The 25,382-nt window shown below is 37.7% G+C and overlaps 2 protein-coding genes across 3 annotated transcripts in view; both read right to left on the minus strand.

Annotated features, from left to right (window-relative positions):
* insra (insulin receptor a) overlaps positions 1-25,382 on the minus strand; it is a gene marked incomplete at its 5' end in the record, with an annotated part of 130,101 nt that overhangs the window by 87,346 nt on the left and 17,373 nt on the right.
* On the minus strand, positions 145-16,339 carry mfsd14a2 (major facilitator superfamily domain containing 14A2). 2 transcript variants are annotated; one of them, XM_037682361.1, is made up of 13 exons: positions 16,314-16,339; positions 16,073-16,201; positions 11,394-11,489; positions 9,139-9,201; positions 6,757-6,884; positions 6,477-6,591; positions 6,150-6,368; positions 4,696-4,809; positions 3,013-3,084; positions 2,596-2,708; positions 1,693-1,790; positions 822-979; positions 145-730 (listed from the first exon to the last, which is right to left on the minus strand). In XM_037682361.1, exons 2-13 carry the CDS (start codon positions 16,154-16,156, stop codon positions 518-520), a joined length of 1,473 nt encoding a protein of 490 aa, XP_037538289.1. In that variant the 5' UTR covers positions 16,157-16,201; positions 16,314-16,339; the 3' UTR covers positions 145-517. The 2 variants fall into 2 exon arrangements, with proteins under 2 accessions (XP_037538289.1, XP_037538288.1); XM_037682360.1 differs by having other exon boundaries at positions 16,073-16,333.

Genomic DNA, 25,382 nt, shown 5'->3' on the forward strand with positions numbered 1-25,382 from the left:
GGACAGGCTTCAGAACCGGTTAGCTCATGGCAGAGCGACACAAGGGCGCTCAACTGCTTCACTGCTGTAAGAGCGACATCAAGACCGACACAGGAAGTAACATATGAGAGAAACCCCACTCTGAACAAACCAAACTGCTTCAGTTTTGTACCCGTGGGTTGGGGGCGAGCTGTTAAACCTTTCACTCGTTCTCACCAAAACTGGAGTCCAAGTGTGCCACGTCTCTCTTACACAATTTTTTAACTGCAGCCTAAAAAATTAAACAAAATCCTAAATCCAGCTTCTTTCTCACAGGATCTTTAGAGAGTTCTCACAAAACCCTGCTTTTAGAAAGAAAACAGCTGCAAAGGATGGAGCACCCATGTTTGTGCTGTGGACACAACCCCACGATCAACTCCTCTTCAGGGAGTTAAACGTGTGCCTGAGGTGCATCCATGTGGTAAAATGTGCGCATCTGTCCATGTATGGAGGGTCTACTCGGGGTAAAAGCGAGGGAGTCTGCCCCCTTTAGCTGAGGTTATACGCTGCTGTCCTCCAGCAGCGGCTCCTTGCCCTCTGCCCCGCTGCCCTGGGGGCTGTGGGAGTGACTCTGCGCCCCGTTGCTGTGCTTCTTATAGGCGCTGGGCCTCAAACCGGGCCCAGTGTGCTCAGGGATGAACAGGGCCACCAGCAGAGACAGCAGCACTGAGCATGCACCGAAAAGAAAAGGAGGTCCTGGGATGATGGCACTCTGAAGAAAACAAACAGAATGTGTTCATGGAAAACTTGTCGATCAGAAAAGTGATTAAAAACAAGAGAAACGCGCTCCCGTCAGAGCTCACCTCATCAGTGGGGTTGGCCATATTGGGTTTGGCACCTTTGTCAGAGCCGTCCGTGTCGGAAAGCTCCACGTGGAACAAATAGAAGACGAAGCCATATAGGGCAGGACCCAAACCGTTACAGAGCCCCCGAATTCCAGTAATCATTCCCTGGACGACACCTACATGCGACATAAACAACAATAATTTAAAAACTAGTGCATAATCAGAATGGCAGTTTCTGCACCTTCTTGTACACAAGAGAAAGCACACGTCGTAACCTGAACTTGTTTGTTTTTCCAACTGCAGTGAAACATCAGAAAACATGTTATTTATTCACGAGTCAGAGTTCAGTGACTTCAGGTGACATCTCACTGGGCTGCGACAGCTGGACATTAGTTGGAGACTCAAAATAACAAGAAAACGAGGAACTTTTCAGATGCGGTCGTACAGAATTCTTAATGTTTGTGACCAGCGATCTGTGTGGCTGCAGCTAGTTCGATTCAGTTATCGGCTCGTTTTTGTGTGCACAGCTCGCAAAACTGAATTTAAAGTCGTGCACCTTCTTTTGTTGCCCACATCACACCCACCGCAGCCAGCTTTGCACCCACCTTGGCAACTACCCCCACATTTATGATTTAATCAATTGGACTCCACTTTTTAATTGAAGAAAGGCTGATTTGGACCAGTTTTTGTCAGTAAATAATATTGATCATTACCATGTTTTTCAAATTAAGTTTCAGACGAGCTCCTGTCCAGGTGTCAAAATAGCTCTCTGAGACGCCCGTGACAACTCTGCCACTACTTAATATAATTAAATAAGTTATTTTGCCTAATGCTATTCAAAGTAAATTTGTTTGATAGAAATAAATACTAAAAAATGTGTAGAGCTCACCTTGCTGGTCAGGGTCTGCGTTACGAGACACAATGGCGCTGATGGCAGGGAAAGTGATGCTGGACATGGCTGCAACGGCTCCGGCTGCCCACATCATCCTACAACCACAATTAGCAGTTAAATGAAGGGAAAAAAAAGAACTAAAACATGTCGTCAAAGGTGAGGTAGAAATCATTAAAAAAACACAAGTGTGCTTGAATTTCATAATAAAATGACAAGATAAACAGTATTTTCTATTATTTCTGAACAAAGGGGAGCTTTGTTGCTGCAGTGCATAATATGACCAATTTGACCTTTAACTTGATTCCTGGTGTATTGAGCAAACTGGAAGAGACATGTTGTAAAGGTTTTATTTTAAAAAATCAATTCATATGCTATATTCTTTTTTTTTTTTCTCCCAAGACCAAAAGAACAAAAGACTGGGAGTGATATCACTTCATGAGAAATTAAACATTCTCAAATGTTCATTAGAAACTTTTTTAAGATGCAATATTTAAAAATTGATTAATTTAAGGTTTTAATTTTCACAACAAAATTAGAGAAGTGTAACCTCAGGACACAAGAGTTAATTTCACTGTTTCATTAAAACAAAAACAGTTTTTAAGTCTTTGAGGAGCCCAAGAATTGTTTCCAAGGCTATGCTTCCCTCTAGTGGTGAGTTGCAGTAATGACAACTAACATTTTTTGTTTCATCTTTTACAGTAGTTGGTCAGCAACACCCCCACTAACGATGACACAGGTCCAGTTTAAATGAGAGCAGCTGATCCCCCATTTACCATTTGTCCTTTTTAAAAGAGATCATCTTTCCCCACACAAGTTCTTGTTGACCACAAGCCTAGCTGAAGTGACTAAAACTAAAACAGGGATCAAATGTGTGATCAAAAATACTGAATATTTACTCACCAGGGTTGAGAGCCAAAGCCGTACCAAGCTAGTTGGAGGATCTGGAAGCCGAGGCCGAGCAGGATTGTGTTTTTATTCCCTATGGAACGCATCAGGATACCCAACACAACCGTCTACAGTAAACAAGAAACACATGCAGTTTGTTTGTGGGCAAGCACACTCAGACATTTACTTATATCATTCCTGAAAATTGACAGAGAGCTAAAATAACTATTTTTTTGTAAATGACATCAAATCACAAGTGAAAAGAAAACTATTGGAAAAAAAATCTAAATGTCAAGTTGAGCTTCAAAACAACAACAAAACAAAAACAAACATCTTTCATAATATTTTAACAATAAAAGACTCAATAAAAAAGACCAAAAGTTGAAAAAGGATAAATAAATAAATAAAAATGGAGAAGCACAAATCACGTACCTGTGCTAATATTGAGAGGATTCCTACCACTGCTATGAAGGCAGCCACGGTCTCTGAGGAGAAACGTATGACCTGAAGGAAAGAACGCATTCAGATAAGACAAGTTAGAACTTAAAGCATTTTTCCCTCCACACAAAATACAAAACAAACAAACAAAAACAACAACAACAAGGTATGCTCTGCTAACAACTTTATTCTTTGAAACATAAAAACAAAAAGGAGCCACACTTTTTGGTTCTGGTGATTTTAAATAAATTATTCTGTTCTTTAATGATCCTCCATACAGTCAGCAGTTAAACGGTGGCAGGCAGTGAACTAGTTTTTTGAAAATAGATGACTTAAGGCGTGGTGAATAATGTTATCTTAATGCTCCTGACTGTCCTTTTCTCCTCACGATGCTTGAAAAGCAATTGGAGCACAGCAGACCTGCTGAACAGGTTGACCTAATCCGTTTATCTTTAGTTAATGTTGTTTGTCAAAAACAAAATTATCACACATTATCAGTCCATCTAGAAGCTGCCGCTGCTGCATATATACCAGAGCTACCATTTCTGACTACTCGCGTTTTCCTGCCAAAGAGTTTGTTTTGCTTATTCAAGCACAGAACAACAAAAATCCCTGCTCAACAAACACGTTATCTTCGGCGGTCCGTTTTCATTTATGTTAGTTAAATTGAGATTCCTGACATTTTTCCCAGTTATGGGAAATGGTATGCATTTGTTCATTTTTTATTTTAGATCAGATTGTGTATACTTTATTCTATCCATCTTTTCTTTGTCTATTTGCACTCTGGTCCAGAACCGGAATGAAAACAGTATTCATACATTTTTAATTCTGAATCTTCAAAGTTATGTTGTCACTGTTCACATATTAAAAAAGATTCGGAACAACCTGAAGTAAGATGTTTGTATTCAGTGTAAATTTGGGTCAATTCTTTTTCTCCTCCATGTAAAGAAACAGGATGTGTAAATGATCATTCATAACATTATGACCACAGAAAGCTGAAGCGATACAGACCTTTCAACTGAAGCTCATTTGAATTCTGGAGCTAAGCCGGTAAAGTTAAAGCTTCTGCAGCAGAAAGCAGCCTAACTGAACATATAACACTACAGTTTCTTGTTCATGGGGTTAGAAAGCTGCAAAGTGACCATGGTATTGTGTTGACAATGCTGCTGAAAGCTGCTACAATGAGCATGTGAGCTTCAGCTCTAGATTACAGAGCATCGAAAGATGACTGTTTCTCTTTTATGCTTTAGTTCTTGAGGAACCAAATATCACCATGACTGAATAAAGGAAGAGGGACAACTGGTGGAGCCGGTGTCATCTTTGGGAACCTTGAGTGCTGCTACTTTGAAACATACCACCTATACATTATAGGTTTTTATTATTATTACCATTAAGGCAGCATCTCACTGCGCTCCAACTTTTTGTGTGTTTGTGACCAAACTTGATCTTTAAAAAGTCATGGACAAACAAGTATGCCTCATAAAATCCCCTACACTGAATTAAAGGGGTTAAAGGATCAGATCAGACATTCCAGCAGACCTTCAGAAGTCTAATGTCTATATTTAAACAAGTTAAGGCAGTGTTTTTTAAGGCAAAGAGGAACCTGATTAGTGACTAAATTGTGTTTCCAAGAACAATTTAAGCACTCAAAATGTGTGAAGAAATGTAAAGTGTTACCTGTTTGAGATAGAGGAAGAAGCTGGAGTACTGTCCGGCTTCAGGGAGGTAGGAGAGAAACACTGTGATACAGATGAGGAGCACCGTGGAGTCTTGGCCCACTTTACGCAGAGACTAAACAGAAAAAGACAAAAAACAAACAGCAAGAACATTCAAATTATAATAAAACCTTCAACATGAGCAGTGCATGCAGCATTTCTGACATCCTCACAAAATCAAATGTCAGGTTTGGTTTATTTGTAAATCAACACAAGGTCAACAATGCAATGAAATGTTGAGAATGAAATGTCTTTTTTCAATAAACCCTGAGCAACACAGTTTCCTCTGATGTTTGGTGTCCTGCAGAAATACCTGGAGGTGAGGAAGGAGGATTGTGAAAGAACGTAACCAAAAGATAGAGTTCAAACCACGATTGCAAACTAATGTTGGGTTACATTAAAATGTTGTAAACCTAGGGAAAAAAAAAAACATTACCAACTATAGGAGGCATGGTTTACCTATGACAATGCCAGAAACAGCAAAGAGCAGAATATAGAGACGAGCAGTAAAAGAGAGAGGCTGTGTTTTTTTTTTTTCCTGAAGTGTCAGATGACTGTTTATAAACTGCCAGAGGCAAAGATGACACTTTGTTTTATAACTAGAAACGCGTAGCTAATCGGTTAAAGATTTTTTTTTAAACGGTATGTATTTTTTACACTCGAGCAGGACAAAGAACAGTTACAGCTACACGCAGGGTGCTTTAAGCCACCTCGCAAAACTCAAATACTTTTTTTTAACAACTAATTAGAGTAGGAAGTTAATAATTCAGCGTTTAATGATGAGGTCAGTCTTATATTATAAAGGGCACATATTGGATTCAGCGTTTCCCAAACAGATCTGACTACAAACCCCACCCCACCCAAAATGTTTTGAAGCTACAGTTTTGCTAAAATTACCTTTTAACTAATTTTATTTATTTATTTTTTACTTTTAGCTAGTGTTTTAACTTTAACAATTCAGTTTTAGGGGTTGGCACGGTGGCACACTTGGTAAAGCTGCTGCATCTCAGCGCAAAGACTGCCGGTTCAAATCCTGGCCGGGGGCCTTTCTGGGTGGAGTTTGCATGTTCTCTTTGTGCAGGCGTAGGTTTTCTCCGGGTACTCCGGTTTCCTCCCACAGACCAAAAAACAACCATACATGTTAGGCTGATTGGTAACTCTAAATTGTCTCTAGGTGTGAGTGAGAGAGTGAATGGTTCTTTGTCTCCCTGTGTCCCTGTGATGGACTGGAGATCTGTCCAGGGTGTCTCCTGCCTCTCGTACAGTGACTGCTGGGCATGGGCACAAGTGACCCCCGCAACCCGAAAAGGAAGAAGCGAGTAAAGAAAATGGATGGACGGAATTCGATTTGAGCTCATTGAAAACATTCAGCGCTCAAGTTTTCATGCTGTATTTTTTCATGGTGTTGATGCTCACAGCAAAGGGGTCTGCCTGCTCCCAGGAGATGGGGGCTCCCCACGATGCTGGCCTCATTTTCTCAGGCAGCGACTCCGGTACTGCCACCAGGATGAAGCAGATGTCCAGGAGAGCGATGGCTGTGGCTAAAATCACCACCAGCGTGTCGCCATACGCCTCAGACAGATAGGCCCCAATGGCCGGACTGGTGACAAGGCTGGCAGCGAAGGTGGCTGACACCTATGAACAGGGCAAAAAAACAGCAGAGATAAGCAAAACAGGAAGAGGACTCTGTGAGAATTATGAGAAGTGAGAAACTGTGACAATGAGTTTCAGCCATTTCCTCACCAAACCATATGCTGTGCTCCTTTCATGCTCCTGTGTGATGTCTGCCACGTACGCAAAGATCACAGAGAAGGTGACGGCAAAAACGCCAGACATGGAGATGACTGCAAAGTACCACCTGAGAAAAAAATAAATAAACCAGTTATAAGCTGAAATTGAAACAAACAAACAAAACCAGCTAAATTAGAATTGGTACTTTAAAATTCTTTTTTGCGATGTACCAAGACTTTAGCTTCCATCCATAAAATAAAATGGTGCGATTGTTGGAATAATTTGGTCTCACCATGGACTGATCTTCAACAGAGGAATTGGTGCACATGTGAAGAAGACTGTTAGCAGCAAAAAGGACTTGCGTCCCCATACGTCCGACAACGCTCCAATCAGAGGAGCACTCAGAAATGACAAAAGACCCTGGGGGAGAGAATGCACTGTTTTGGTTGAAGGAAATACAACTGGACGTATGGTCGAAGCCAAACAAAGCAAACAAAAAACATAAATTCTAAGTCAATAGTGCACTTTTTTATACTGCAATGGATGCATAATGAATTACTATTACTCAATAAGACAAATTTAAACAAATCACACATCTAAGGCTTATCAGTGCTGTGAGTTTCTCTTCAAATGCAGCTTATTGTTTCTACTTTAAATAAAATAATTGACTAATATTACTCGTTAAATATTAAACAACAGAAAAGAACAATTACAAGCATGTCCTCTTAACCTCGTTTTAAGTCAGCCACTAAACTAATACTATCGTTGGTTGGATTTTTAGCACTTCACCTTCAAAGGTTGCTTTAGCTAAACCAGCCTTTGACATAATTACTAACTTGTCTGTAAGAGTTGTCAAAATGATGAGAGGGTTGTAAATGAACATGGGAATATGGACCAAAATTAATATCTCAACTTTTTTAAAGATAAATTGCGATATACAATATACCGGTATATCTCTATTTTTTTTTCTTTTCATAAAGTAATAACAAAAATATATTTCCGAGACAAAGCTTTGTCCCAACCATCACACAGGCACATTTATTAACTGTACAAAAAATATCTAAAAAAAAAAGAACTATTAACATATATTAAAGTTTGATTTTTAGACATTTATTTACAAATATTAAAATAACCCTCCCCAGCTGTGCCGCTTTCCCGACGTTAGAAAGCGTGTGTGAAGCAGCAGTGAGGAACTGTTTGTATTTAGCGAGGGAGAAGAAGGAGCTGCGTGAAGTTGGACAGTCAGAAAAAGGAGAACTACTGTACACAGATTTTCAAGTTTTACAGTGAGGGGTAGTGTGATATTAATAAAGCAGTGGCTTATCATATCGCTAAAAACATGGTCCTTAGCAGTTAACAAGACAGCTAACTTTAGCCGTCTTGTTCCACAGTTGAGACTGGGACCGTGTCTTAAGCGATATGATAAACTGCTGCTTTATTATCGCACCATGGCATGCCGTTGTATCATGTAATAGGTAAACGTGGCTATAATGACAAATTCAAAAAAGTTCAAGACAAAAACAACTGGACTTTATTTATTATACTTTACTTTATACTATATTGTTTTTTTCTTGAACTTTCTTGAATTTACCATGTCCTGGATGACTGAGAATCTTCACCAGCTTTTAATGATACAATCGGCTTGCCATAGTACCCACCTTCGTTCTGCTTGCTGCTTGGACTGACCATCAATCCAGCTGCACTGCTCCGGCGAAATGCAGCTAATTTGACCATTAAAGTGCATTTATTAAGTAAAAGTTCAAATGAGACACACCTTTGCTATAATTCTGAGCAAACAAACAATTGTTTAGGTGCTTTTCTTGTTAAATTTTGATTAAACGAGTAGCGTTCCTCCTCCTTTTTTCCTCCCTGTCCGCGCGGTCCTGGGAGCACCTCAGCAGCAAAACTATTTTTGAAATGTAGCTGATTTGACCATTAAAATGCATTTATTAAGCCAACATTACACTGAAACACACCTTTGCTATAATTTCGAGCAAACACACAATTGTTTAGGTGTTTATCTTGTTAAATTTGTACAGTGACTCGTCGCGTGCACGAGTTTACTTCCACGTATTAGCTTTTTGAAATACAGCTGATTTGACGTTCAAAGTTAATTTATTAAGCAAACGTTAGATTGAGACACATTTACTATAATTTCGAGCAAACAAATAATTGTTTTTAAGTGTTAATCTTGTTAAATTCTTGCTAAAATCTTCCCGTGCATGCTCCCACGGCTGCCATTTGGCAGCCCATCGATTTTTAGCACAACACCGGTCCACATTTCCGGGTTGTCAGTGGTGACGCGCAACAAACGCGATACGTCAGCGGTGACGCATATGGCAAAGCGACATTTTTATGGATTTTTCCACTTTATTAGACAAATATGGACTGATGCAACTTATAGGGCGGAGCGACGTGTACGGCGGAAAATACGGTAGTGCCACTGTGCTGCCTTATGTGGGATGTTCAATGCATTCAATACGTGATGAAGTCACAAGAAGTTACACTTTGGTAACAGTGACCAATTATTATTATGCATAAGCTAAAAAGAGCAATGGTTTTAAAGTCAATTTATGCATTATAATGAAAATGAATATGCCACCTGCAATTTGCCAATATGAAAAACAATGATTTGGTGTGAGGCCGAACAGACACCTGTTAGTGTGTGTATTACCTTCACACCATGAATAAGTCCATTCATCAGGAATGTGTGTTGGGGGAATGTCTGATGTAATACCTGCAAAACAAACGCAGATAAAGTTAGTGAAACAGCTTTATACATAACTTTGCCATTCACCACCACACAAATGTTCTTTTTTAATGTACAAAGTAAAGTAACATTTCACACATTTTCAACAACATGCAGATAATCTAGTAAAAACAATTTCAAACAGCATTATGAAATTATTATGAAACGAAAACCAACTTGGGACATTTATTGAACTCTGAGGTTGCTTTAAGCTCGTCTACATTGCGTCACCAGTCTGACGTTTGGCTCTTTCCACATCGCATGCTGCAGCTGTATGAACAGAAATGCTAGGATCTCTCTGCAGATGAACATGGTTGACATTCCTCATGTGAGAACTAAATGCTGTTAAACACCCTCATTTTTGGTCATGAAGTCTGCAAACAACTTTTTTATGTTGACAAGTTAATCCACATTAGAGGTCACCCTCAGTCTCAGTCAGTATATTTCTACAGGAGTAGGCCAGAGTTTATGAAAAAACAAAAAAACTTATCAGGAGGGTGAAACTGTAGAGCCGTTCTGTTTAAAGATAAACCAGGACTTTTATTTCTTTCAGAAAAATAGTGAAGTGGTGGGTTTTATTTGTTTGTAAGAGTGTTTATGGCTACAGGTCATTTATCTCACTCTGCTCTATTGATGAAGTACATTTACCTGTTTGATAAACAGGACAGAGTCAGAAATTACATACATAAACTTACTTAATTTTATTCCTAAATGAGCACCTAGTTGTAACAGATTTACATCAACCGCAAAAGAAAAAATATAAAAAATTAATAACATCAGATTAATTACATTTGAAAATTTGTTACCAAAATTCAGTTGAAAGTGCAATAAAGAAGGTTTATTTTGGGATTGTAAAAAGTTAAAAGAAAATAAAAAGCCGTGTTCTGCTGTGGCTGTATGTAACTGAGTGACAGAATAAAATGCATCATAAAATACATGCAGCCAGACAAACATAGTGTGTCGTAATACTTTTATCTTTTTATCCGTAAGAGTGGTGAACAGATCAATTCAATCCACCGAAGGTTTAGCTCAAAGTCCAAGTTTGTGTCATTGACACTGCTGTGGGAACATGACGCTTTACTTTAGCTTAGAACACGCAGCTTGCCCAACAATAATGGGATCTGGTTATTACTAGAAGAATCAGTCCAGAGGACCTGACTTGACATTTTTAGATTGATCTGGTTATTGTTTAGGGTTACAGAGAAAAAGCTTAAAGTACAGCCAGGACTAAGAATCTCCTCTGTTCCTCCAGGGATCAGTTAAACAATCAGATGTTAAATGTTTACTGTTGCTGTTGGTTACTAATGAAGCGTGTGCTCACTGGGAGCAATCAAAGTACTTCCTCTCATCTTCAGGCAGACTAATTAATCCAAAATGCAAATTCTGCCTCCACTCAGTGACCGTAAGAGCAGCAACCCCCCCAATAATTAATACTGAACAGTTACACACACAAGCATCTCTTCAAATAGGAGCCTCCTGATAAGTATGCATTTCATAAAGCTGTCATGTGGCTTACAGATGCTTCTGCACAACCTGAGATGAACGTTTCTGCCACAAATTGACACTGAAATGCGAAAGAGTAAAATATTACCAGCATTTTCTGGAAAACTTGACTGAAAAATGGAACGCTGATTTCACTACAACTTAACTACCGTGCTGGTATAAATAATGACATTTAGTTTGAAGTGATTTGGTAAATCTTTTAGAAAATGCTGAAGTATAAATCTAATTTCCAGCTGAAATTTAGGTAACTTGCTTTGATCAAGATGCTCAAAGTTTAAACTCACATAAAACTCCTCACAGCTGCTACATAGCTCAGTGAGGTGAAAATGTGGTGTAGCTTGTCTGTTCAGTATCTGTTCTGTGAGCTAGTGTGAACCAGTGACCCCGCTGATAAGCCTATCTGAAAAGGCACCAGTACAACAAGTTTGATGCCCTCATCATATGCCTCAATTAGTATTTTTCAAAACATCTATCAAATGGATCACTTGGAAAAAAATATATATATATCATCCAGGTTTTTTTTGTTCGAAGATTCAATTATTCATAGACACTGATGGGTCCTGTGTTAATCAAGTGAATAGGAAATGTCACTCATTGACTAGGGTTTCAGAGAGGGAGACATACAGCAGGTTACGTTTCTTGACAATGCTTCTCCTCAGAGTCTTATTCAGGCTTACCGTGAGCATCGGGGTGGTGAGGAGACCCCATGCAAAAAACTCCAAGAAAATGACCACCACGGCATGGTAAACACTGGGCTCACCGATTCCCTGAGGCTAAACACAAACACACAAAGGCTGTTAAGTTGACAAGCAACAATGATTTCCATGTACTTCAAAATGGAAGCAGCATTTGCCAAATTATATAAAAGAGGAAGAATCACTTGATCCTGTGGGACAATTCACAGCTGGGTATAAATTCACTTCTTTACACAGAGCAATAATATCTGAACCCAAGGAGTTCTCACTCAGCTTTTACAGTCCTGAACGCTGATTTAAACAAACAAAGACGGCCCCTAATCATCAAAATTGCACAGACAAGTATAAATCTAGTTACCACTATTTAAATATGCTCAAAATAGGCCACTGCTCAAATGCACAATGATTCATAAATGTAATTTGAATGCTACAAATAAACAAAATTAGGGAAATCTTGTGTTCAAAACAATTTAAATAATTCAAAGCAACATTTTATTGCTCACAAGCTCCAAAATTAATAAAACTAAATACTTTTAAATAAGCTAAACACAAAATTATTAAAATGTTTAGTTTTTTCCCCACATCATTTTGCTCCAAACATCTTAATGCTATTTACAACATGAGCTTTGCAAGCAAAAGATTAGAATTATATTCTAACTGCAAACATGACCAGCATAAATTAAAAGTTTGGAAAGAAAAATAACTTTAAATCTATGTTTAATTACAGCGTTAATTAAAAAAATCCCCACAGAGTGCAGATAGACCAATTAATCAACAAACAGATTTAATCCGTTGATAATGACCACTTTAAAATAAAATAGCAATCGGCCAAGCCTGCACATTAGCTGCTACAATGAGCTCACTAAATCCCACCATTTCAATTTTTTTATGACGCCTCTCCTCTATATAAATTATTTTAGTTGTACAAGCTCTGTTCAAGCTTTTAAAATACGTTTCTGAGTTAAGCAACTTATATTTTGTTGAACAAAAAACAATTATTGCCAAAAAAACTAAATAAAATTGGAGTTTTATATGAATTATCCCTGCTGCCCCAATTTCTAAAGATCAGTATCGGCATAAGAAATTATCATATTGATGGAGCTCCATCACAAAGTCAAGCTGTTTAAATAAATTATAACAGCATTGTTCTGCCCAACTGTCAAATTTTACTATATGAGCAGATCAAGAATATTTCTTAAGAGCCCGACCAATATATTGGTAGAGCTGATAATTTAGGCTCAAATTCCCCCCCGGGGATTAATAAAGTATGTAATGTACGTATGTATGTAATCTATCCATCCATCTTCTGATATAAACATTTAGGGACCTATCAGTATCTGTGATAACTGTCCCATTATGCACCAATACAAGCACTTCTAATTTTCACCCCTGAAATGCTGTGAACCAGCTGTAATTGTAGAATGTATCAAGCAGAGTGCGCATGAATAGGCCTGTCGCGATAAACAATAAATCAATTAATCGCACGATGAATGAAAATTATCGACCTCATTTTCATTTACCGGCTTTATCGTTTCTTCGTCTCTCTCCTTCTACTGAAGACACTGGATGACTAAAGGCTCAACACCCGTGCTCTTCACTGACCCCTCCCTTTAAAATCTGTTTTAACCGTCCAAAATCGCGTTTTTGGATCATTAAAAACAGCTAAGCTGAGAAGCTAAGCTACGAGCCAAGCTAACAAGCCGACCTCTGGAATAAACCTCTGTCTTGTCGAGATCCAAAATTCATGGTTACCTGTGCCTTTGTGTAAAAAGTTGTTTTTCTCTGCAAAAAGAAGCTTAGAACTTGTTTACAGATTTTTTTAAATTAAAACTTTTGTGTGAAAAATGCTATGCTAAAGAGCTCAAATCAAGCGTCTGCCATGTCACCATGACACGTCAAGGGGCCTCCCTCCCATTTTTCTTAAAGAGACTAGCTGCTCAACTCTCCATCCTTTGATTCAGTCTTACACTACCATTAGGTGGTCAAAAAAGGTACTACATTCCAAACAAATTAGCATTTCTTCTAAATTTTTACAATTATTATTGTTAAATTTCAAACAATATTATCGTTTATCGCAATAATTTTTAAGACAATTAATCACCCAGCAAAATTTATCATCGTGACAAGCCAAGGCATGAAGACTGCTTTCAAGTCACAACTGTTCACTTTAAATTTAACTTTTGACGTTCAGCACAGACAAAGCAGGGAGCAATACTGTGTCGGGTATTTTGCAGAACAGAGCATGGTAAATTTATTTTAACTGATCTGTAAAGCAAATCAACAAATTCTCTTCAATCCTCCAACCCGCTTGTCATTAGCTACATGCCTCTCCAGTTAGCAAGCCAACGCTTAGATAACCTAGCATAGGCTATTGCCTTGTAAAACTTTGTCCAGAACAATAAATCTAATGTTGTGGTAAATATATAATATCAATTTTAGTAACCTTATCTTTGTTGTCCTCAATGAAATGTATCGTTTGTCTAAAATCTTAACTTCTCTGCAAAAAAAAAAAAAAAATGTTGATGTGGGCAGCTGTTGACTGTTTAAACAATGAACAGGAAAGGGCGTTTCTTTGTTTAATTTATATTTATGTAACACACTTGATAAATTTATGGCGATTAGTGGAGGATAGAAATTGTGAACGCACGTGAGGAAGACTGTTTTTATGACTAGTGCACCACTTATAAACCTACTGTGGGACTACGTATAGCGTGGATCTGATTTGCTTAGCTTCATGGTTGCTAACAGCTGCTCTAAACACACAAGCCCCGCTCCCCTCACTGTTTTCTTAGATTCTTGGGGGTGGACAAAGCTCAAAAATGTTCAGCCATTATATCGGTTATCGGCAGATGCATTTCCCGCCCAATATCAGTATCAACGATAACCAAAATTTCCCCATCGGTCAGGCTCTAATTTCCTTCATCAAATAATTGATGTCATTTTGTCACAATTTTTTCATTTTATCCTATAAAACTAATTATTTAAAAAACTTGCTGTATGTTAAAATTATTGCATTCAACGGCATAATAGTGGGTGCTGAAAAGTTTATAGCTCACCGTAAAAAGCAGACATATTTGTAATAAGTGAAATATAAAGAACTCTATGAAACACTCCTTTGTGGCAAAGTCTCCTCGCTTCACAATAAATCAGTGTGGTGATGAAACCATGTTGCCACGCAGCAAATACAATTAAATGCGTTAATTGTAACGATTATGAAGTAGGCCAGGGCTAACTTTAGAAACCCCTCCAGTTTTTAAATTTGGCCATCCATTTAGTCACATAAAATCAAGTCAACAGTCCAGCTTGTGATGCAAATCATACCTGCTCAGACAGTTCCCACCCCTCCTATCTCCTGTGTGTTCATCTACAATACCTGCTTAGCTGAAACACTGAGGAACAATCTTTACAGTTTCATAAGAACAATGCAACTTCCTCATTTTGTGAAACTGACACCCAGCAAAACATTAGGAGATCACGTACGGTTATTGACCAACAAGCTTTAAACCAAGTATTTGCTATGGCTGGATGATGAGCTGGTGCTTGAATGTGAAGCCATAATGTCTGAGTGGTCAGAGGAACCAGGCACTTATAGAAATCAGAGCAACATCTTCTCAAATGCTGGCTTTACAGGATCATGAGATAACATCTGAGGGAACAAAACATGCGGTTCTCTTCAGTATGCTTAGTAGCCTCTCATATGTTTGACAAAGCTGTTTAAATATAATTGCACAACAAGTAGTCATGGAGTGCATCACCCCATTTATAAACACTCTACATACAACTCATATTTGGCCAAAAGCTAAATTTAGGACCAAAATCTGTTATCACCATCTGAATGATTAAACCAACTAAAATAAAAATAATGAGCCCAACTGATGTAACAATTAATTACGGAAGTGTAATATCTCAAGTTAAGGACAAGTTTGTCAAACTTTTACAATTGCAAATGACAGGAAAAACATGCCCAGAAATGTGATTGACTCTTTTAGATTACAATACTATAGGGACTGTGCAATCAATATTCACGTTTCTGTAATGCTGTTGAGTCGACTTGCTTTTAAACAACATAACCAAACCTAAATGCTCACGTTTTGTCTAAACAACATTACTGAGAAATTTGACACCCTTACTAAGAATCTATTTGCAAAACAAGTATCCTATTTTGTTCATTTAACAACGACAACAAAGAGGCTTAAAACCGCATCAGGATGGAAGTTTAAAGTACAACGGGTAAATAATAAACTCAATGAAAACACTTAGGGAGCTCATAGCATTGTTAGCTTGTGATACAGTCATATTTGGAGTCAACAAATAACAGTTTGTGTTCGATGCAGTAATATTCAGGGTAAGTGAGTATCTGTAATGAAATACTATTAATACAAGAAAAACAACCTTATGGCTGTCATTAGCCCGTTAGCGTTACCTGAGCTGACGTGTAAACGAGTAGCAGGCCAATGCTAGTTTACCGTTAGCCACTTAGCTTCAACACAAGCTAGCGTTAACCGTTAACATGACGATAAACAGACCGCCACAAACCAAACGAGCTCAAACGACTGGGTTTGCACGAAACAAACAAGGCTTTCCGTATGACACAGTACCCGAGAGCTAGTGTACGTCAATGGCAAGGTAAGTTAACGGAGAAAAATAAATATTTAACTCACACTTCCTCCATCTTTTATTATAATTTTCTTTGCAAGAAGAATGCTGCGGTTGAGCCGCTTCTTCTTCTTTTTCTCTCCCGTCATCGTTAACTTATGTCCATTCTTGTTGTCAAGGGCTTGTCGTTTCTCCTAGAAAAAGCAAATTAATACACTAATTTTGGCTACTAAGCTCATTACACTTCAACAGTCGGCTACAGGCAGCTAGCAGGATGCTAACTAAATGATGATTTCTCATCCCCACCTCACTTCAGCACGTCTTCCTGTACTGAAATGAACCCGCCCCGCCCCACAAAATACTCTCCTACTATTGGGTGATTTTCGAAAACGCGATCATACTAGGACTTTGATTGGCTTAGGGCGAAGTTGGTGATCAGCACCTCACGTGGCGATGTGCGAGCATCACATCGCGGGTAACAAAGAGGAAATGCCATATTTGGAGATCAATGAGTTTATAAAGAAATGTAGAAGTTGCGTCATTTCCACGAAGTCAATAAACACGTTCCATTCATAAGATGGACATAAAATGCAACACTTTTTAAATTTTGCATAAATATTTAAGTGCTAATTAAATTTATATCTTCAAATTTACATAAGATCTCTGAAAATTCATTATCAGAGTCAGAGATTCTTTATTGTCGTTCACTCCACATGTGGTACATGTGGTGGAAACGAAATTATGTACATAGGGTCCCAGTTACATCCAACAATAAAATGCAAAAGAAAAACAGTAATAAGATTTAAGATATGAACTAAGAAAAACATAAACTAAATATATATGTATACATTACAATATATAATAATATAATATAATATAATATATATATAATTATGTAGTGCCATCATAATAAAACTTTATTCTATTGTATGCCACAACATAATTACAATTGTTCACTCCCTAAAAAGGATAAGATACTTCCTCCTGTAATTAAAATGGTAACAATACCTCACTTTCTAAAAACTTGCATTTGACAAACATTATTTTTATTTGCATGAATCGGAGCATAGATTATTGTGAGATATTAATTTATTTCAGCTGGTGACATGAATCTGAATCTGTTCACATGCATAATTCCCATATTAAAAAATATACAGGCATGCACAAAAAAGTTAACTTGGTCTGCACAGCCTTCTCCTAGGAAACTACTCAGTCAACCTAAAAAGTAAATATTGTACACAAGTCAGATAAAGTCAGATTAATCAAACTATTAAAAAGACTAAACATCTGTGAGATTGTTAAATGCAGTGTAACATAGCTCAATGCTTAATCAGTATGTACAAGGGTGAAGTTTTCATAGTACAATTATAAGATATTTTTCTCACATACTAAATTCCAATTAGTTCCATGATGGTTGAAGCCAGAGTCTTGATTAGTAAAGACGAAATACTTGATGCCCAGTTGCTCCTTGCTCGTTATGTTGTTGGGTTTTTCATGCAAAGCTGGTTCAAAATACTTATCTTTTATAAAAAGTGTTCTGTACAACTTTAAAATGTGTTTAAAAATGAGTGTATGTAAGATCATGAGAAGTTGTCTGGATCCATCATAAAGACTTGGAAGAATCATTCAGTGTCATTCTAAAAACATACAAATTCTCAAAGCACTATTTTCTTAGCAGCAATGACAAATGCAAAACGTCTGTAAAAACAAAGTGCTCTTTTTGGGTTTCAAGGTTCATGCTCAATAATGCTCTTTTTGGGTTGTGCTAATACATACAGTCAGAATATTTGGAATTTTCCCCAACATGTGGTATTCAGTGTCAACTTTAATCTTCACCCTCATCTATGTAAGGGATGTCCAGGTTATAGAGGCTCCCATTAAAAGGCTTGCTGGTTGTGGATGAAGCTTCTTGGCTCCTGGTCTGAGGAACATTTGCGCTGCATCTTGAGGTGAGCTCTCTTTGTTCTGTATCTGTCTGAGCCCTCACATTTCGGACTCTCTGTGCCAGATCAGCAGGTTTATGCGAACAGTCAGGTTTCTGAGTTTTCAAGAGTCCTGGGAACAGAAACACCAGATTGTTAGACATATTTTGTATGAATTTAGTAAAACTGAAGCACTTCCTGTTTATATTTTATCGCCTTCTGCTGAAGGGTGAAATTGGACGATAATGCTTTTGCTCATGTATGTTTTTTTTTGGAGTCAGCTTTGTCTGTTAGAAAAATATCTCATGAACCACAGGACAAATTTTAACAATATTTTCAGCAATACTCAGGCTATACAACTGATTAACTTTTTAAATCAATCCAATTCAAGATGTCTTCCAAAGCTAATCAACAGCAGCCGATACACAAATGGCTATAAATCAGTCAGATTTACAGCGACTGAGCTTTCAAGGATTGATCAAAACAACTCTGTAATTTCTTATTATAAGATTATATTAATCCATAAGGCATGGAAGGTGACAGGTGATATACAGTATAGCCCCTCGCTACTTCACGGTTCGACTTTGGCGGACTTGCTCTTTCGCGGTTTTTCAAAGTAAGATTGGACATGACACACAATTGGCTGATTGATGGATGAGTCGCAAGATCAGTATGAATTTTTTAATTTAAAATAAATTTTTTTATCACACAATTTTTAAAAACTGTTTAGCACATACTGCACCTGTGTGCAGCGAGAAGCTCCCTCCTGCAGCATAGAAGTGGGCGTGGCCAAGAGTGCTGGCAGGTAGAGAGCAGCCAGTGGTAGAGAGAGCGGAGATAATGACATGCTGTGCTCTTTTAGAGCGTTTAGAAACATTGTTTAGAATATTGCAAGAGTGTGGTAAGGGTTTAAAACGCATATATATATATATACATATATACATATACATATATACATATACACATATACATATACATATATACACATATACATATATACACATATACATATATACACACATATATATATGAAATAAACTACTACTTACTACTTGTACTACTATTCATACTTTGCGATTTTTCACTTATCGCGGGTGGACTGTGAAAGGAAACCCCCCGCAATAAACGAGAGACTACATCCTTTCAAAAAAATGCTAGGCTTTTATTTTTTATGCCACATGTGGAAATGGTAAACAGTAAGTTGTTACTTTTACAACCAGCGTCGGTTAGAATGTAGGAAAAAGGAAGTAAAGACTTTCAAAGCCAAACATCTGTACCGTAGTAACCACTTCATCCTTATCGAGCTTTGTGTAACTCAGTGATTAAGAATGAAAACAGGATTTTATGTTGCGACACCAAACCAAAACAAAGGAACTAAAAGTTGGCCTGCTGTAGCAGAAAACCATTCTACAGGGTTTAACATAGATGACTTTTATTGGGAGTTATTTGGCTCAACATAACAAAATAAATACATCTTTCTCTCTGACAACACTTATATGACCCACTGCTTGCATGAATAAAATAAATGTAATCTTAAAATACAAAAAAACAAGTACAGGAAAATGTACTGCACTCTCATATTACCATGGAAGTATTTCTTGATGCACCCCAAATTTAGCTAATATTCTGATCCCATTTAAAAATTAATTGACCAGCAGTTTCATTAACATTTCAGCCAATCTGCCCAAAAGTGTGTGTGTTAAAGTGCATTAAAGATGAAATGTCTTTAATCTTTAAAACCCACAGCTGAATTTACACAAACTTAGTGAGAAGAGAAACATGCTTTAAAAGGAATTAAAGTAAGGACATCTAAATGAAATGTTGCTTTTTTGTACACTGGTGCGCGCATGTACACACAGTATAGTGTCCCCCCCCACATTACAGATGCCTCTGACGCCCATGGTCTGATCAATAACTAAAGGTGAAGCAAAGAATGATTTTTAAAAAGACATAACTTCTTGACTTCCTGACAGTTATCTGTCACTCCAGCATTTATTTTACATAAATGAAAAGCATTAAATTGGTTGCAGTGCCAGACACCAGCATCCCATCCTTCTGACAGATGATAAGAATTTGGTTTTAGGTTTACTTGAATATTATCAGGAAAGAATACGTGAGTGAAAGACGCTTCTTATAAACAATTTAACCTGAAACTCTGAACAGAAACTGCTCAGAAGTACGTGAGTTCAGCATGTTACCCTGCTGATCTAACCAAATTTTAAAAAGTCTGAGTTTAGGTTCAACATGGCTAAGTCCAACTTGCTTCATATCACACGTTTCAGATCTTTTTTTAATCTTGTGAACCTCAGAGCAGTAATCAGAATCAGAATAAGCTTTATTATCAATGCACAGTGAAGTACAGTGAGATTATAAGACACTGGTTGTGTTTTCTCCTTTTTAAAGGCCCACTCCAGAAAGCATCGGTTCTTAAATGAAGGAACATCCATATGTACTCAGGCTGCCAAAACATCAAACATAAAGACATGATTTTCTAACCTTTAGTAAGAATACCGCCTTTATTTTGTATTCCTACAGGACTTTTTAAATCCATACTGACCTGCTGTGCTGATACATTACATACATACATAGTGTCTTTATCAATAAGACGAGATGTGGCAAACTTTGACATAAGAAAGCATGACTTGAACTTGCAGCTTCAAGTGTTGTTGCAGTCTCCTCAGATTGAGACATCGGACGTGTATGAATTATTTAAAAGGATGCAACTCTGCAGTCTTTAACAAAAAAGGATCACTGCAGCCACTTTTAGAAGTTAGTTAATGGTTAAGGTTGCAGTTGCTGAATGCGTTGCCCTGAGACACACTAATAAAGCATATTACGAAAAAACAATCCAGATTAAAAGACCAAACAAATTATCTTCAGACATTTCCTCACACAATCCAAAATATCACGGTTGTGGGCGGATGATGAAAGTTTCTCCATGCAGTAACGCAGTGGTGGGATGCATGAAAAATTCACAGTTACTCCTCAAGTGGGCCAGAGTGAAAGTAAAAGATGTTACTGTCTCAGATGCTTTGTTTTTTTTTTCCTACTGTTCTTCCCACAAGAATCATGTTTGTGACTGAACATAAAAACATGAAAGCTTTCTGGTTTAAAAGAACAAGCCCATATCCAAACTTATAACTATGTTTTATAAATCATTAAGACCATAGAACCCATAACGATCAGAAGCACATTGACCTCCTGATTAAAACTGATTGTTTTGTGAACTGAACTAAAGCGGTTTTATAGATCCAAACATAAACTATGATAATGTGTAACGCCATGAGCCACACTGGCTTGGATAATCTTTTCTATACATAAACTGTTTTCCAAAGACCAGAGGAAAGGTAAAGCATATTACCTCCCTACTGACCTTCTGATTCCAGACTTCCCAGCCGGTCCAAGCTCTCAGTGCTAATCGATGAGTCGTCATCCAGGATTTCACTGTCCGAATGCTCATCATGCTCCATGTCAGTTAACCCGTAGGCCACTTCCACCCTGAAAATAACAGAGCAAGGAACGATTGTTTTTATTCAAGATTTGATTTTAAATGCTCAGTAACAAGAGAGAACATGGAGGGATTTCTGCTCACTTTTGCTCCTTGATGGATCTGATCCGTTCAATGAGGGTGAGCTCTGACTCGTCAGGCTGTATTGGAGCATTCGGCTCCGTGGGTGTCTCAAAGACCTGCACAAAAATCACAGCAGTGTTTTTTCGCCATTTGTAGCTCCCTTTCAGTCATTCTGACACAAAGATCCATTTTCAGATTTGTTCATTAAAGTGTTTGTTAGGCTCTTGTTAAGTCTCTTGTGGAGCGATGAAGCATTTCTTGATGAATAAATCCCAGTTTAGTTCATCTCACTCAGATTGATATATTGATAAAAAGGCATTTTTTAATGAGAAAGTAAAAGAACAGCACGTTTGTAGTAACAGTAAAATATTATTACATTCTATTGCTTATCTAGATGGGGGAAAAAAAAAAAATCAAGAAAGCTCCAGAATAATCATAAAGCAACAAATGAAGTACTTTGCTTGTCATATTTAAATTGTAAATGAGTGAATGAAGCCTGTACATAATTTAGGACATTAATCTAACATTAACCAGGAGCAGTGGTGGCCACAGCTAACAGCTAATCGCTAACCAAATTATATTTTGCCAACTAAAGATGTAGCTATGCTAATGCTAAACCACTAAACAGGTCCTAAAGATATTAGCGGAAGCCGTTAACCGCTAAGACGACTGTCACTCATTCTGCGTCACACATCTTCGTCTCCTTCCAGTTGAAGTTGTGTCGACCAATCACGTCTTGTCATGTGCACATGTAGTAAGCCAATAGTGTGCCTAACGGACTCTTCGAGACACGCCCAGACAGGAACAAGCTTGTGATTTTTTTTACTTAAAGTTAGCAAAACCTATTTTAACAGAAGCTAATTCCGCTGACGTTTTCCAAAGTTAGCGAAAATGCTAACAAAACACAAAAAATGATTTACTGTATAGTTATTAGTACTGTGCCCACCACTGACCAGGAGAACAAACCTTCAAAATTATTCTGAAAATAAAATTTTAGACCTATAAATGCAGCTCAAACCAGACGTTTTTACAACTTTTGGTCTTTCAGGTCCGCTCTCACCGTGTTTTGTCTCCTCAGTCTGAGCTTGTTGATGGCTTGAGTCTCTGCAAATTCCAGCTCCTGAATATTCTGCATCTTCTCATTGAAGCGCCTTAACTGCTCACAGATCAGGATCTCCACACAGCTAAATAAAACAAACGTAGTTTAAAAACACCTTTCACACCTTTTTCTAATACCTATTTAAATTAACAACAGGGTTTGCAAATTAGCCTGTGGCTAGAAAACCTTCGTACAAAAACAACGGTTGCTTCGTTTTTAATATGCAACATTGTTTAATGTGCTGTCCTTGTTCAAATAAACTTGAAAAGAAAAAGGAAAGGTACTTTTGTAAGTTTATTTGTCCATTTCTTTGCAATATGTGCATAAAATTGAAAACTCCAATAATCCAAATAGGTCGTGAACAGTTTTTAGCACTTTTTTAGAACAGTCTCGTTCATTATACATACATGTGTTTAAAGCTTCTCGTCATTACACCTAGAATTAATTAAATATGTTACATTTTCTCACTACATGTTTAAGTTGCAGTGATCTGTTTTGCTGCTGAGCCCAAAGCCCATTTGCTTCAATTCTCTGACATACAACAACACTGTAGTCATCCTTCAACTTCACTTGAATTTAAAGTTTTTTTTTAGACATACTTGAAGCAAACTACTGTAAATACAAAAATTAGTGTTTCACACATTCATAGTAGATTATAGATTTTAAAGCAATTAAAATATAGCATTGCCAAAACATACAGGTCGATCCTGATAATAATGTAAACATCTAAATAAAGCAAGTTAAGAACAAAAAGGTTGTGGTTTTGTATTTGAAATAAATAAATAAAAAGTCAGAAATAAAGCAACAAACTGTTCTCTTTTTTGGCTCCAGTCCAAAGCTTTATCTTTAACAGAGTAATTTATTTAGTTTTATTCACAGTTATGAGACAAATTCAAATAGATCTATATGATGTTAAGCAAGTAAGTTTAATTTTCCTGTAAAGAACTATAGAAGTTTTCTTTTCCTCCATTTGTCCTAACAAATATTCTAATGGGAGCAAATATTTAAGCTTTTGAAACGAGGCCTTGCCAGCATGGACAACAGATCAATGTTGTCAAGCTGCATTCATTCGTACTCATCTACTCACACAGGCTCATGTTCGTGCTGCTGTTGTTCAGCGTATTGTTTTGCACCATTAGTGTTGAGCGTATTTCTTAGTTTATATCTTAGATCCTTATTACAGTTTATTTTTACAATTTATATGTTTGCTGTTGTTGGATGTAACTGGGACCCTGTGTACACAATTTCAGTCCACCTCATGTACCACATGTGATGCGAATGATAATACAACCTACTTGAACTTGATATAGTTACAGTGGGGTGCAGTGTGAGGACTCACAGGGTCGTTTTGGGCACATCCTTCATGCAAAGGAGGGGGTCGTCAGTATCAGGTGAGCGCAGGATGCAGGGGGCAAACACGATTGCAAGCGAGCTTGGTGTCATCTTATTGTGCTTTTCTTCCTTAGCAACTCTAAAAGAGACACGGTTTAAAATCATTTGGGACTTTTATCATGTCAACACAGGCAAAAGAAGAATTCCCCTACTTGACAAGGTGAAAGATTAGCCGCTCCAAAGTGTCGTAATTAGCAGGAGGAAGCTCCTCGATCTTTTTGTACACGGCCCTTATCGTCTCAGCTTTCTCTGGCAGCTCTGCAGGTGAAGGAGGAAACAATTACTTTGGTATTACTTTGGTATTGTCCACTTTAAGTACACATATTTTGTCTTCTGAAGAAGCAGCACAATCAAAGACGCTAAAAATGTAAACATGGTTGTTTTCTTACCAACAGCATGCAGAAAGTCATTGTACAGTGAAAATGTCATGAGGGGATCGGGCAGCTCTCTGAACCAACGTTTAACGAGGCCTGTGATGGTGTGGATGGGGTAGTTATCCAACAAAGCCTTCATAGGATCTAATGGAACAAAATCACTCCCATTAGTTTAAAACTGACATAATTTTATACCATGCACCCAGGTAACGGGGCGAGAATTAACTTTAAACTTTAGCGTTACCAGTTGGGATCAAACTGGTTTCTCTGCTAGCAAATTATTTCATGAAGCACTGAACAGACTTTAATGAAGTTCTCATAAACCAATCATTGGACTGAAATCTACATTTGATGACATTTTGGGTTTAATCCCATTAAAGATGACCACTACAATTAATTGGCATTAGTGAATACAAAAGGTCAATGTTTCTTTATTGTCATACGCATCATATGTGGTGCATGTGGTGGAACGAAACTGTGTACACAGGGTCCCGGTTACATCCAACAATAAAATGTAAAAGAAAAACAGTAATAAGATCTAAGATATGAAAAAAAAAACCCCATCAACTAAAAATACACTAAGCACTCATAGCATAAAAACAATACGCCGAACAGCAGCACGAACATGAGTCTGTGTGAGCAGATGAGCACGAATGAACACAGCAACATGAAACAGATCAGCAGCAACATGAAACAGATCAGCAGCAACATGAAACAGATCAGCAGCAACATGATGTGATTCTTCACAGTGATTATTCTGGTTAGAGATTCATGAGTGTAACAGCCTTAGAATAGAAGCTGTTCCTCAGTCTAGTGGTTCTGCTGCTCCTCAACCTCATGCCTGAAGGGAGTGAGGCAAAAGTGTGTGTGCTGGGTGAGTGGGGTCCTTCATGATGCAGGTGGCCCTCTTCCTTCATCTGGAGGTGTAGATGTCTGTGATGGTGGGGAGACTGACTCCAACAGTCTTCTGTGCAGCCTTCACCACTCTCTGCAAAGCTTTTCTTTCTGCAGCTGTGC

The sequence above is a fragment of the Nematolebias whitei genome, chromosome 9, assembly GCF_014905685.2.
Source record: "Nematolebias whitei isolate Nwh7 chromosome 9, NemWhi1, whole genome shotgun sequence".
Lineage (NCBI taxonomy): Eukaryota > Metazoa > Chordata > Actinopteri > Cyprinodontiformes > Rivulidae > Nematolebias > Nematolebias whitei.